Source organism: Arvicanthis niloticus, chromosome 10 (assembly GCF_011762505.2).
Source record: "Arvicanthis niloticus isolate mArvNil1 chromosome 10, mArvNil1.pat.X, whole genome shotgun sequence".
Taxonomy (NCBI): Eukaryota; Metazoa; Chordata; class Mammalia; order Rodentia; family Muridae; genus Arvicanthis; species Arvicanthis niloticus.
This window is the reverse complement of record NC_047667.1, coordinates 61900604-61915233: the sequence shown is the minus strand read 5'-3', so window position 1 is coordinate 61915233 and position 14630 is coordinate 61900604. Positions and strand designations below refer to the sequence as shown.

The following is a 14630-nucleotide window of genomic DNA, read 5'->3' as shown; positions in this document are numbered from 1 at the left end:
TAATTTTTAAAACAATCAATTATATAAATAAATAAATTAATAATAATAATAGCCCAGAAATGCAGCTGGTTGAACCAGAAGTTACACATGAAAATAATTATCAAATATTTTTTTTTTGTTAGTAAAAACAAACATGATTTGAAAACAATATTCACCACTGATGAACTGTCTGGAAATTAGGTGACAATGTAGAGCCAACCTGTTTATAAAAGAAAAAAAAACAACCAAACAAAAAAAAACAAAAAAAACCAAAACAACAAAAAATGAAAGGAAGACATGAAAGTAGAGAGGGCTGGAGAGAAGCAGTCAGCTCAGGCAGAAGGAGTGGCTATGAACTCAATATAGAAGTTTGAGATTGTCAGAAGAGAGAACTGTCTTCAACTCACTTGTTCCCCTTTAAAACGTAGCACATTCGTATCTACATCCAATAGTTATCACAGCAGTTTTTGTTGATAAGGCTGTATGTGCTCATGCGACTCTCTTAGATGAGGTATGTTAGTCAAGTATTCTGAAACGGGGTGCAAGAGAGAAAGCGCAGTGGCCAAGAGGACTGTCGCTCTTTCAAAGGACCTGGGTTCAAGTCCCAGCACCCACACAATGCTCGCAACCACCTGTAATTCCAGGTCCTGAGGCTCCAACACCCTCATCTGAGTATCTCACATACCAGGTATGTACCTGATACACATATATTCAGGCAGGCAAAATAGTAACACATATAAAGTGAAATTACTACATAAAAATATTTTTAAAAATGTATTCTGCAGCATTTTGCCTTTTTAAAAGAAAAAAGAAAAAAAGGATGTGATGGTATGTAGGGACCCAAAACTGTACTACTCCAGAACAAATCCTAACCTCTAACTTGACTGTATTTGGGGACAAGAACCTTATTAAATGAGGTCATAGACTTGCGGACCTAATTAAGTTACTGCTGACCCTACAGGAAGAAGAGGAGACACCAAGCTAGGAGAGGCCCAGTGAGGACACTAAGGAGGTTATCTTCCTCATGGCAAACAGAAACATTCAGGAAAAAAGGGAACCTGCTAACAACCCTGACCTTGGATTTGGCCTCTCCTCTGTGAGAACCACTTTCAACTGTGTAGCGCCCCACCCCCACCCCCAGCTGTGGTATTTATTGTGTAGCTTAGAAGATGAACATGGTGTCCCAGGGACTGCTGTCAGGTTCTTTTCCCCTGTTAGATCTATAAGTGAAAACAAATCCTATCCACCATAAAAAGCACAAACCCTGGGGCCATGAAGACCCACATTCAACTTGGTTTATCCAGTTACTGACTTTCTTGGTTCACTGGGCCTCAGTTTTACTTACTATCAAATTAGAGAAATATGAAATATCCCTCCTCATCTTCTCTGATTTTTTTTCTTTCTCTTTTTTTTTTTTTTTTTTTTTTGTTTTGAGTCAATTTTGTCAGATATTGGTCTAGTGAGTGACATCTCTTTGCTTCTTGGTTCCTTTTCGATGGAATTTATTCTTTGACCCTACAGTAGAGCCGATTGTTGATCTTGAGGTGTGTTAACTGAATGGAGCCAAAAGTATACTACTCCGTAAGATAAAACTCATTCCTGGCAGCATTATTAGGTGAAGAACCTGCGGTTAGACAGGTCCAGGCTCCAGGAGAACCTTGTACCACTGAGCATTAAACCAACTTCTCAAGGATCTATGATCGCATCCAGAGCTCAGTGCATCTCTCATTGCACCTGAGGCGCTTCTCCCTGCAGCAGATGGTGGTTCACACAGTGACCTACAGCTGGCGGAGGCACAGAGAACAAGGGCAAACGCACAGCTCTAACAAGAACGTGAATACCCCACCCATCCTGCAAAGGGTCGGGGATCATTGCAGGAAAACAGACAGAAAGAGTGTAATGGGCAGAGGTGGAGGATGACAACGAGGAAACTGTCTTCTGGACACAGCAGGATGCTACACATACGAACTCACAGTGTTCAACAGCATGCACAAGGCCTGTGCAAGCCCAAACCAGACAAGATCTTAGTGTGGAGACAGGAACTTGGCCTTCTACTCTACCCTTAGCCATGTCGATTTGGCAGTAGATCGCTTCTTGGAGAGGAAGAAATGGGCTTTGGTAAGTGGTAAGACCACATTCTGGTGAAAGTCCACACACCCAAGAGTATTTGGGCTGCAGAAATTAGTTTTGAAGTTTATAAAGGAGACAGAGGGTAATTCACAGATTTGCGTGGGTAAGAAAGAAGGAATGAATAAGGGGACAGGAAGGAGGAGTGAAGCAAGCATCCTCAAGGCACATATGAAACTCTCAAAGAACTGCCAAAAAATAAATGCTAATTAAGATCAGAAGGCTCGGATCCATCTGCAACCTGACCTTCATCTTCCTCTCTACAGTGAATGACAGTGAAATCTCAGAATGCTTCCTGTCTTCAGCTATCCGGTGGTGACAACATGGAGTACAGCTACCTGTGAGGAATCTACATACATTCGATGGGTCATGCTGGAGATACCGTTTTTTAAACTGGACACACAGACTAACCCCACTGAGGAACTTGTTACTGGAGAAAGAAGGTGAGCCTGCGAAGTGCAGGTGTCAGGAGCTCATAGAGTGCTGCCTGGTGTTCCTGTCCATTCCACCATTTCTGAAATCTTCTGCTAAAGGTCCATGGTCATTCCAACATTTATAGAAGGCACTATGGTTTTGCAGGTGGTATTCGAAAACTGGTGTGGTCTCTTGAGCCCTTCCCTCCCCACATGGCTTTTCTTCTGGCTTTGCAAAGATGGTAGCTTTGCATATCTGCAAAATATTCCCAGCCTACAGTGTCTTGTGTGCCACTTTGGCTTGTAGAGCTGAAGTGGTCTGTGTGACTGATTTGGCTTGTATTATGTGTGGCTCTTAGATGCTTTGTGTATGGCTGCAACCCTTCCATCTTTTCTTGTCTGGATTTCCTGCCCTACATATCTACTCTCCATCAGGTCCACTTTGGTGCGTTCTCCTCTCCCTTTTTCTTTTGAAACAGGATCACCTGTAGTCTAGCTTAGTCTCAAACTCAGCTGATGATGACCTTCAACTTCTGACCCCCCTGTTGTATCCTCTGTGTGTTGGAATTCCAGGCATATTCAGGCCTCCTGGCTGAAGCAGTGTTGAGGGGTGAACCCAGAGCCATCAGCTCACTTGAGCAACTGAACTAGTCCTTGCTACCTACTTTCTTTCTTCCAAAGAGTCAGATGACTCCTTGATTGTTCCTCTGCTACTGCTGAATTGGTACCCTGTCTGGAGTAGGTTTTGTTGATACAGCACTGAGCAAAGCAGACACATTCATGGCCTCTTGAATTCACATCTTAAAATAAGCAATGTAATCATTCAAAATAATGAAAAATGCTACAAAAAATTAAAAAGCCCACTAAAGGTCTATAAATGTATTTGGTTTCTCAGGCATCACAAGAAAGGTTCTTCCGGAAGATGACAGGTACACATATGGACAGAAAGTTTGGTTTCCTTTCAAGAACAACAATATATTTTGATCCTGAAAAAGTACTTCATCCATTACTCCACATGTAAAGTCCTCTGATGTGTTTTAATAATTATCATTTATGAAATATTTTCTCTCAGTTTCTTCCCCAGCACCAACCATATCAGCCTGGATGCTGTCATGCTTCCTGACATGATGATAATAGTCTGAACTTCTGAAACTATAAGCTGCCCCATTTAAATATTTTTCTTTATAAGAGCTGTCATGGTCCTGGAGTCTCTTCACAGCCAGTGAAACTGTAACTAGGAGAGGAAGAAAGGGTTTATCTTGGCTCATGGAGGGAGGTAGAAAAGTCACCACCACAGGGATGGCATGGCAGCTAGGATGTTGAGCAGCTTGTGAACATCTGTCTTTTTCTGCTTTTGTTTTTATTAAGTCTTGGGTGTTACCCTAGGGAACACATCTCAAAGCTACATTTTGGCTTGTGGTTCCTTTCTCAGCTATGTCTCCCTGCAAGACCTTCACAAATACACCCAGTGCTGTGTTGCCTAAGTGATTCTCAATTCAGTCCAGCTGACAGGGAAGGTTAACCACTATGTTTCTGTTATGGATTCAGAACTGAAGACTCAGAGAAGATATGACATAAGCCCACAGACTTCAGCTAGCTAGCCTGTTTTGGTCAGTAACCATGTCTGTCACTTACTGGCAATGAAACCTTGTTCCTGCTGTATCTCAGTTTCCTGACCTGTAATGTGGGGACTACATCTACCTTGTGAAATAAATATCACAGATGTCCATCTAATTCTGAATAAAATACAGAAGTCACAGTTCTTGTCCACTGCATGTTCTCAGACTAAAGAGATGAAAAATATATAAGGGAGAATACAACTGCCCAGCAATGCCTCATACTGGGTTCTGAATGTGTCCCAGAAAGCCAGGAATACCAGGGAAGGAGAAGCATACTGCTTACATCTGTCATCTCAGAGCCCAGCTTTCATGAGGATGAGTGAAGCCTTGATATCTAATTCTAACTTTTGCTGGAACTTGTTATAATCTTTCACAAAACTCAGTATCTCTAGGCTTCAATTTCCAAATCAATCAACATTTGAGTAATACTCTATCCCCACAGTCTAACATAGCACTACAACAATATAACCACATGACTAGTTTGGGTAAACACAAAGCACCCTAAACACAACACAAATACCAGATGGCGCTCATCATGAGCCTCTGGCAGTTAGAAAGTTTTTTGTTTCATTTTTTTCTCATGTGTCAGATATTCCGGCCCTATGATATATGTTTTGTTTCAAATGGTCTAAGATTTGAGCTATGCCAAGCCATCCTTCTGCATCTTCAAATTATTATCCATGCAGGCATATTTCAAATAGGTGGCCATGTGAACATGGAGATGGTTAACTATGTCTTCAATTCAATCAGCTCACAGACCCATGTGCATGGGGTCACACTGACACTCAGATTCAAACACGTGGTCTGTGGGATCCAGAAACGTCTGGGCTAACACAGTCTCAAGGCTCCCTTGAAGTCCCAAGGAGGCAAAAGTAACTCACCTGATTCAGAAAAAAATATATGTAGTGGTTATCTAGAAAGAATACTTGTGAATCTATTACCTGATGGTGACTGATGGCCCACCTGTGACTGTGTAGCTCTGTCTCTTGCCTGTGTAGACCAGCCTCCCATCCATGTATAAGGAATACTGGGTAATCATCCCATTTGCTCGTCTGGGTGGACTCCAGAAGAATGACAAGGAATTGGGAAAGGCCACGGCGACTGGTGCCTGGACCTCTTGAGGTGCTGCGGAGGAATAAAATAGAGTCTAATTTTAGTTTACTTTTCTAAGTAAAACTTTTCAGACCCAAACCAATAAATCATGGGCTAAAGCTGTAGTCCTGTGCATGGAAGTGTTCCTGACTCGCAGGCAGCTTGTCAGTAATTGCTTTAGGAAGGGTGCTAAATAACTGTCCTGAGTTTCGGAGAATTTGCATCTGTGATGGATAGGGAGTTCCTACTCTCGTTCAGTTGACTGACAGTTGGGTTACTTCATCAAAAGTATTGTTAACCCATCATGTCCTCATGGGGCAGAGCCTGTTAGAGCAGATCACTGTGCCTGGCTTGGTGGAGCATGTGTGTGACTCTGAGAACACTGGTGAGCAGTTTCTAACTGAAGAGCTTTAAAAACTTTCTAACTACAGGAATAGCCAGGAAATGGACACTTAAATCAGTTGTGTATTGGAACTCCACTGTTGAAAAAGGATTTATTTACACTAGCCAATGAGTTGAAATAACAGAAAATTAAAAACAAAACAAAACAACAAACTAAGCAGAAACAGAAACACGGTTCTGCATATTAGGCTTGGCTCCTTGGAAAAGCGATTTGGGAATTGCTCACAGAATGACACAGGAATTGAACTAGATGAGTGGCCAATCCCTTGGTGAAATGGTTGTGAAGCAGATGTGAGAAATACCAGGCGAAGTCTAGACAGGTAGATGGAGAGGAAGCAATGGGAAACTTCCCAAATGAAGGTTAGTAGAAATGGCTACAAAATGGGACTTATAATGCTGTTCCCCAGAAGACACAATGTCACCCCTAGAGGAACAATGCCACTTCAATAGAGTAGACAGGGCTAGTGGGTGCCTCTGACAGCGCAGCAGGGGGAGTGGACTCTGGTTCAGAGAAGGCATAAAACAAAATAGAGGATCTCAAGAAAGATGTCACGAAATCCTCTCTTTCTTCTCATGCCATCATATGGGCTTCTGGCTGCCTCTCCCCATCTCTCTTCTAACACTTCTAACACATTTCCTATGCAAATGGGGTTTGTAAAGAGATGCAAAAGGAGACAGAGGAAAGGAAATTTTAAGGAAGCATGGCATGGGGGGGGGAGGGAGGGAGGGAGGAGGAGAAGAAGCAGAAGAGAGAGAGAGGGGAAGAAGAAGAGAGAGTGAGAGAGTAAGCAAGAGAGCAAGAGAGTGAGAGTGAGAGAGTAAGAGAGAGAGAGCAAGAGAAAGCGGGGGGGGGATGGAGAGAGAGAGAGAGAGAGAGAGAGAGAGAGAGAGAGAGAGAGAGAGAGAGAGCTTGCCCTGAAGACCAAGCTTTCAAGTCGAAATGCCTTTCCTACTAGGCAGCATACAGGAGACAGCAATAGGAAGTTGCAGCTCCTTCAGCATTCCTAGAGCTTGTGTTTCTTGAGGAGGCGTGTTCGGATGCTTGAGCAAAGCTTTTACTTTTGGAGTCCTGAGATGTTTTCTCTTCCCTACTGCCGCCCTCACCCATGTTTTCTGAAACATTAATTCAGACCAACAGTTTGCACATCCCAAGAACGACAGGAGAGAGACTCGAGAGGGAGGATGGAACAGGGATTAATTGTGCCTCGGTTGGCATGTGGAGGCTCTGTCTTCCTGAAGTCGTTGCCCATGCTGGTGTTTAGCAGTTAAAAGAGACCATGGAAATCAACCGTTTGATTCTCAATTTCATACTGTGCCATACAATCAATTCTTTTTAGTCAGACTGTCTCTAGATTTACTTCTGAGCCATAGTAAAATGAGGAAGCTTTCATTAATCTTTCAGATGCTCCATATTAATGACAAGGCTCTTGCATGAACAATGTAACAGCAATTAAAAAGCCCATTAATCTGCATTACAGCTATTAAAGATGCATGTCATTAAAGGCTATGGAGTTTGATTCATTTTCGCACCCCCCCAAAAAATGGGAGCAATTATGGCCTGGCAATGCACTTTGTCATCAAATTAGGTCGGGGTTTTCCAGCAAATGGCCTCGCAGCATTTAGCTCTTCTCCTATTTTATTATTCATGACTGAAATGTGGAAGTCAAGACCTTTGAAATTACTTTACCTTCTTGCGGAGTGGAGATGCTCAATGCATGTGGGCTTTCGGTGCAGCCCGCCCGAGAACAAGCAGTCAGGGTTACTGCATAGCTGTGGAAGGGATGGAGTCCTGTCAATATGCCTAGGATGAAAGGGGGACACAAAAGGTTTACATGTTTGCTAGATTGTATGTGAGAGAAAGGGGGAGACACAGAGAAAGAGAAAAAGGCACAGATACAGTGACAGAGAGAGAGTGAGAAAGAGAGAAAGAGAGAAAGAGAGGGAGAGCAGGAGGGAGGGAGGGGCAAGGCTATAATACATAGCTTTTGTTTTGTTTTGTTTTGTTTTGTTTCTTTCTCACTTACTGAGTGCTGAAGTGGGTAACTCATGAGCAAAGACCTTCACTGCCAAGATAACACTAACAACACAGTATCGGAGCTTAGGATACCGAGGAGCCATTCCTGCATAATGCTTCATTACAGGGCCTGAACCTCCCACAGAAACAAAAATGCTTCAATTTGCTTGAACCTGGCACTTTCCAACCATATTTAACTAAAAACCCCCTTTTGCAGTTTGTTAGTACACTTTATAAAATGCTCTTCCCAAGAGGGGTTCCATTACTCCAATGGTAGGCTACACCAAGGCAAACTGTTTGTGTGGCAGGCAAAAAAAAAAAAAAAAGTATGCAAATTCACACAACAGAACAATTAGTAAATTGGATAATTATGCTTTTCTACTCCTACTTGCGAAAATTATTAGTTTATTTAATTAAGACACCTGTCTCAAATGGAAGCATTGCACGGGGAGGTATTGAATTAACCTGGCTTTGCAGGCGATGGGTAAGAGCTTTTTCAGCAATTGAAAGATTCCATAGACCCCAAAACACCTTTTGTCTACTGATATAACTAAGAAGAAACGCTTTAGTCAGTGAGTCTTATGGATTAAAGACATAACAAATAAATTCATGCATTTGCTCTGGTTTCTCCCACTGAATGTTCTTAGGGCAATCTTTGATCCCAATGGTAGACTGTTACAAAAAAGGTAGTCTGGTCTTTGTCATCCTTATTGACCAAGCCTTCAGTACCCTAGAGAATACATTAGTGCTCCAAGGTGCAACACTGGTGAGAGATGGCACCCTTTAAACACTTTATTACTTGTGTGTATGTATGTGTGTGTGTGTGTGTGTGTGTTTGGTTGTGTATATTCATATGTGTATGCATTTGTGTGCATATGTATTTGTGTGTGTATGTATTCATGTGGGTATGTGTGTTTTTGTGTGTATGTGTGTATGTGTGTATGTGTTTGGTTATGTACATTTGTGGAGTATGTGTATTTGTGTGAGTATGTATCGCTGTGTGTATTTATATGTGTGTGTATGTGTTGGGTTGTGTATTTGTGTGTATGTGTGTTTGTGTGTGTATTTGCATGTGTGTGCATTTGCGTGTGTGTATGTGTTTGGTCGTGTGTATTTGTGTATGTACTCCTGTGCGTATATGTGTTTGTATGGTATGTGTTTGTATGTGTGTGTGTATACATGCTTGTGAAGACTGGAGGTCATCTTGCCTGTTTTTTTTTCACTTGTTCTAATCTCAATTTTTGAGAAAAACTTTCTCATGTACCTGGAATTTGCCAATTAAGTTAGACTCTCTGGTCAATGAGCCCCAAGAATTCTCCTGTCTCTGCCTTGCCTGCACTAGGATTACAAACATATGCTTGTGCTAAGTACGTCCCCAACCCAATTTGAGCACAGATTTTAACAAGTGTGCATGTGTCTGTCCTGTCCTCCCCATCAGATTGGAATGACTGGAAAGAGCGAGAAGAAGAAGAAATGAACAAAGATGGTCAGCCCTGGTTCTTTTTTGCATCTTGTCCTCACCCATGGGCCTTAGTGTTTATCTCCAGTCTTCATTTCAGTGGCTACACAGATAGCTCCCTGGGAGTGCATCTGTTGGGAAATACCCAACCACATGGTATACTCTTTTCAGTTATGGCCAAAAGCAGCAAGGCAGTGAGCTAGTGCGTGCGCGCGCGCATACACACACACACACACACACTACATGTTGGCATCTTTCTAATTTTGAAACTACTTTGTGGTACAACCTCTACTGTCCCTCCATCCTGCCACTGGGACTGCCATTTGCTCTTGCATGTCCCAGTAGTCATGACCTGTCTTCTGAGTTCCATATTTTCAAGAAGTTGCCTCTCATCCCACCTGAGCTAACCCAGTCACACAGTCACCCTTATATAGCAAGAGAGGAACAGCAGCTTAGGCTGGGGTGCCTGATGAATTCCAAGTGCCTAACCAGGCCTCAGTGCTTTAGTCTTCTCATATCTGCATGGATAATAATCTCTGTCTTGAAGGAGAGGCCTTGGGAGTGGTCTATGTGGTGGGATAGTGTAGTATTTACTTCAAAAGTTTACTAACGAGATTTAGCAGATCAGACACATAGAGTCCCCAGCATAGCTTTGTGTGCAGAGAATGCTAGTGCAGAATAGTTTTAGTCTAACTCATATATGGCTACAACTCAGCCCCTGCCTCCACTGCCTCTGAATGGCTTCAGCCTTTCAAAGATAAGTCACCGTCTCTTAAACCCCAACCCAAGTAAGCCAGGTTCACCCATCCTCTCTATATATTAGACATGAGCTTTCTCTGCATCCCTGGTGTCATTGGAAGGCCCTGAGCTGTTTAATTTCAAACAGTTTGTTGCTTTCCTTGATTGACTCTGATTCCTCCAAGGACACTTTTAAGGGCCTTCTGTTTTACCAGACTGGCTCTTCAAGTCTTTTTCTTTTTCTGGATCTTGCTAATCTATCAAGTCTCATCATGCAGGGAACCCCAAAATCTCTACAGACTGTTCATTGCCCCAGGGTTCTGGCTCTGTTTTTCCACCTGCAGTGTGGATGTCCTCACCTGTCTTCCTAAAGGCATGTGCCGCTCAATTGGCTTCAGGCCACAGATTACACCACTTGTGCATTCCTTTCATTTTGCAGCTCTTGGAATGTAGACATACTGTACAATTGTTCTATCACAGACCTACCCCTCTGGCTCTTTATTTCCCTATTTTTTTTTTAAAGATTTATGTTTCCTTTAAATTACGGTTATGTATGTTTTCACATGGGGTTATGGTTACATGTGTGCAAGAGCCTGTGGAGACCAGAAGAAGGCACTGAGCCTTTGAAGATGGATTTAGAGGCTGTTGGGAGTCATATAAAATGAGTGCTGGGAATTTAACTAGGCTCCTCTGCAAGAGCAGTACATGATCTTAACCACTGATCCATGTCTCCATCTTACACTTCGAGTGTGTGTATGAATGCAAGTACCTGTATGTCTGTGAGTGTGTGTGGGAGCCAGAAGTAGCATAAAGCATTTATATTTTTTCACCTAACCACCTGAAGCAGGGTCTTTTACTTGTACTATTAGCTTTTCTGGATCCCATTCTTACCTTCTGACCACTGGGATCAGAAATGGATGGACTGCTACAACTTCCTGACCTTTACCTGGGTGCAGGAAATCTGAATTCAGGTCCTCATATTTGTATGGTGAGCTCTTTCCACTGAGCCATCTTTCCATCTCCCTAGCTCCCATTATCCCATTTCTCAGTACTACTATTATGATATACAAATTCTAGTGTCAAAATGAAATCATCACTGCACATGTGATTTGGCAGTTCTAGCTTTATGATATTTTTGCCTCATCTTTCTTGTTGGGGAGTGCAACTCTACCATGAGTGTCCATAGCTTATGTGGCTGAATTCGAATAATACCAATAGGAAGTGAGGTAGGCCTCAGAGAATAACACTTGTATTGTCAACATGAGCAAGGTATGCTGGGATATAAAGTTCATGTATAATCACATGACAAAAACAATCTCTTGTAGATGGACATCATTAGTTCAGGTATAGCAATATTGACTAAGAAAAGGCACAAGTATGCATCCTGGTTGTTAATATAACATGCTTTATAGGAATATCTGTTAGGAATTAAGGTACTATCATCACAGAGAATCACAGATGACTGCCCTTACACAAACTCCTTACATGAGATATTATTGCTCCTTAAATAATAGCTAAAGTGCCATGGTGGAAGTTCAGCCATTCTATGGGCTTCTTAGGACAGGTTCACATAGTCAGAGAGGATCACAGGAAAGCCTGTCACTAAGTGAGCTTCAGTGTTTATTCTAGGAAAAGCTTGTTTCCACTAACTAACTCTCTTTGCATATATGTTGTTCTAGTTCTATCCTGTTGCTGTGACCAAAGGCTTGACACAGGAAGAATGATTTATTTTAATTTATAGGTCACATACAACCTATCATTGATAGAAGACAGGAGAGAAATTCAAAGCAAAAGTTGTGGAAGGAAGCTAACTGCATGCTAGGTAATGCAGGCAGATGATTGGTTAGCTTTCTTATACAGGCCAAGGGAATGGTGTTGCCCACAGTGGGCTGTGTCTTCTTACATCAATACGTCAATTAGCAACCAAGACAGCCCCCATCAGACTTGCCCATAGGCCGAACTGATTTAGGTAATTCCTCCATCAAGAATTTCCTCTAAGTTCAGCCAAGTTGACAAGGCTAAGCAGAACATACATGTACCATGAGATTCTTCCCCTAAGTTTCCTCCTAAGGAACTCACCACACAGCAGTGAAGTTTCCCCTAAAGTCATTAAAGTATGTAGACATGAGAATTTATAAGATGCACATTTTATTCCAGGGTTATAGGAGGCCTATTTAATTAAAGGAAACTTTGAAGGATGGTCATTTTAACCTCTCAGCAAAAATTCTTTTTCCAGTTTTTGCTTTGGAAGAAAGGTTTACCAAGTTGTGTTCTATTTCCTAGAAGAGTTTAGAGACCTTAAAGGACCATGGAGAGAAACTAAATCATCCTTCAGGCCATTTATCAAAGAATTCACCTTTCTTCTTTTAAGCAGGTGAGAACATAAATGCCAAGAAAGGAAGATACAGAATGGAGAAGAGAGAGCAAAGGCAGAGAGGAGAAGAGTTGAATTTTGGGGGTGTGCCAGCCTTTGGATCCCTGGTGGAAAGTTTGCATGACTTCTATATCACACTTTTAAAAAATGCGTTACCCTTTTTTAGGTTGGAGTGGTGATTCTTTCCTAGCACCAAGGGGGATTTGCCCATTACATCGCATCTTTGAGATGCAAAGTGTCTGTCAAAGTGTCTAAATAACTTTCAGACTAGGAACTTCAAAAAGAGGCCTAGGGTGACTGTCCAGTGCTTTCTCTCTTATTGACTGGTTACCAGTAAGCATGAGTCATGAGGAAGAACAGACTATCCATGTTGCTGTCCTCCCATCTGGGACAGGTACTTAATTCCCTTTAGAAAAAGTTATGCTACTGACAAAAGAGGCAAAATATCTTCTCTCTGACCCTAAGTAAATATCCCATCTTGAATACAGCCTCGCTGATCCTTAAATGAATTCCTAAAAGTCTTGCTTTGAGTGTCCAGGTAAACACTTAGATTGTATTGTCTCCAGAGTAAAACATATACTATCCTGAGAATCCATCATCAGAAATTAGTAATCAATGCTTTGCCTTTCGGCCTCTAGCAAAGGTGATTGAGAAGATATTTAAGATGGTAGCCATGCACAGTCACACACAAGCAGGATGTCTTCAGGCATGCTGTGTGTGGAGAGGCATTTGCATGATCTACACCCGTGAGTCTAAGTTGTCAGGAGAAGTACTCATTTTGTTTTTGTTGCTCTGATAATATGCTCTGATGAAAGCCAAGTTAGGGATAGGATGCTTCTATTCGGCTTCCACTTCAAGGTCACAGTCCATCACTGAGAGAAGTCAAGGGTTGAGCTCAAGGCAAGAACTTGAAGGCAGATCTGTTTACTATTCTGTCCAACTTGCTATTCTATACAGACCTCCAACCAAACTCACTTCTCAGCCAAAGAAGCACAGCAGGTCCCAGAAAGGATGCTCTTTGCTACCTGGTTTGCAGGCCAGCTTACACTTGGCTAGAATTCTTATATAGTTCATGACTACTTGCCTAGGAATTATACTACCCATAGTGGGCCCAGCTGTCTAATCTCAATTAACAATCGAGGCAAGTCCCAAGAGTCATGCCTACAGTGCAGTCTGATCTAGACAGTTCCTCAATTGAGACTATTGAAATCTAGGCTGTTCCATTGACAGTTGAATCCTACCTGTTCTGGCCATTAAGCAAAGGCAAATTTATAAGGGACAATTACAGAAATTTGCTTGAATGACATAATTTTTTAAAAAATGAAGTAATACAGAGTAGACAGAGTTATACAGGATTCTAGAGGAAAAAAAAACCTGTGTCCACAGAGAACTGGCTAGCTCTCTATGAAGACAAAGAAATATATACCAACACTATGAACTTCAAGTGGGTTGGGGTGGATGTCCTTGTGGGGGACAACCCTGAGAACTCCTTTCAGTTTTGAGAGTGCCCCATTCATCAGGCAGGCAAGTGACCTCTCAAACTTCCTTTTAGCCACAGAACTCCTTGAAGTCAGAAAATGGCCCCAGCCATGTCAGAAAGCCTGCCGGTCTTTCTTGATAATGGAAGAAGGCACACCGAAATAGCATTCAATAAGCATAAAGCAAGCATTATCGATGTCTTAAAAGTGTGAGTGGCCCGTGAAGCTGGGGAGGATCAGTGTGTGGTCCTGAATTGCTAGCCCCAGCAGGGCCCTGACTCTCACCCTAAGCGATAATGCATTGTGCATTAATGCTTGGCATTGAGATGCCCTGACAAACCACACCAGGGGAGTTTAAAGTCAAGTACAGTCTCTGCAAAGCCCAAGCTAAGGACAGGACAGGGACTTTATTTAAGGGGAGGAAGCTAGTCCAGGTAGGGAGGAATTTAAGAACCCCACTTCTGTATAAGGCTCCAAATGCTGTCTCTGAAGAGACTGGCCCAGAAGAGCTCATGTACAAAGAAGCTTCAATGTCAATGTCCCTCACAATGACTCCCAGGTCAGTGACTGCAGAGACCATGTCAATTCACTTCTTCACAAGGCTCCTGCTGCTCTCAGTATCCTCCCTGATGATGCTATGGCTGATGGCCACACAAGCATGAGAACCTGAGTTCAAGGCCCAGCACTCCTTCAGGGACCAGAAACCCCAAGCAGGCCAACTCAAAACCAAATCAGGTATGGAGGCAGACCTGGTCATTGGGAGATGGAGACAGATGAATCCTAGGGGCTCACTGGCTAGCCAATTGAGCCTACTTTGCTAACTCCAGGACAGTTAGAGATCCTGTGTTAACACAGACAGTATCTGAGGAAGAACAGGTGAGGTAGTCCTCTGGCCTGGACATACCCACTGTACTTATGCAAATACACACACACAC

General features: G+C 42.5%; 1 protein-coding gene across 1 annotated transcript in view; it reads right to left on the bottom strand.

Annotated features, from left to right (window-relative positions):
* The window catches only part of Ush2a (usherin), a 681657-nt gene that overhangs the window by 362040 nt on the left and 304987 nt on the right, over positions 1 to 14630 (bottom strand). Inside the window, exons 31-32 of the mRNA XM_034512972.2 lie at positions 7320 to 7433; positions 5102 to 5263 (exon numbers count right to left, since the gene is read on the bottom strand). Of these exons, the coding sequence (XP_034368863.1) occupies positions 5102 to 5263; positions 7320 to 7433 (276 nt within the window). The remainder of the gene's footprint in view (positions 1 to 5101; positions 5264 to 7319; positions 7434 to 14630) is intronic.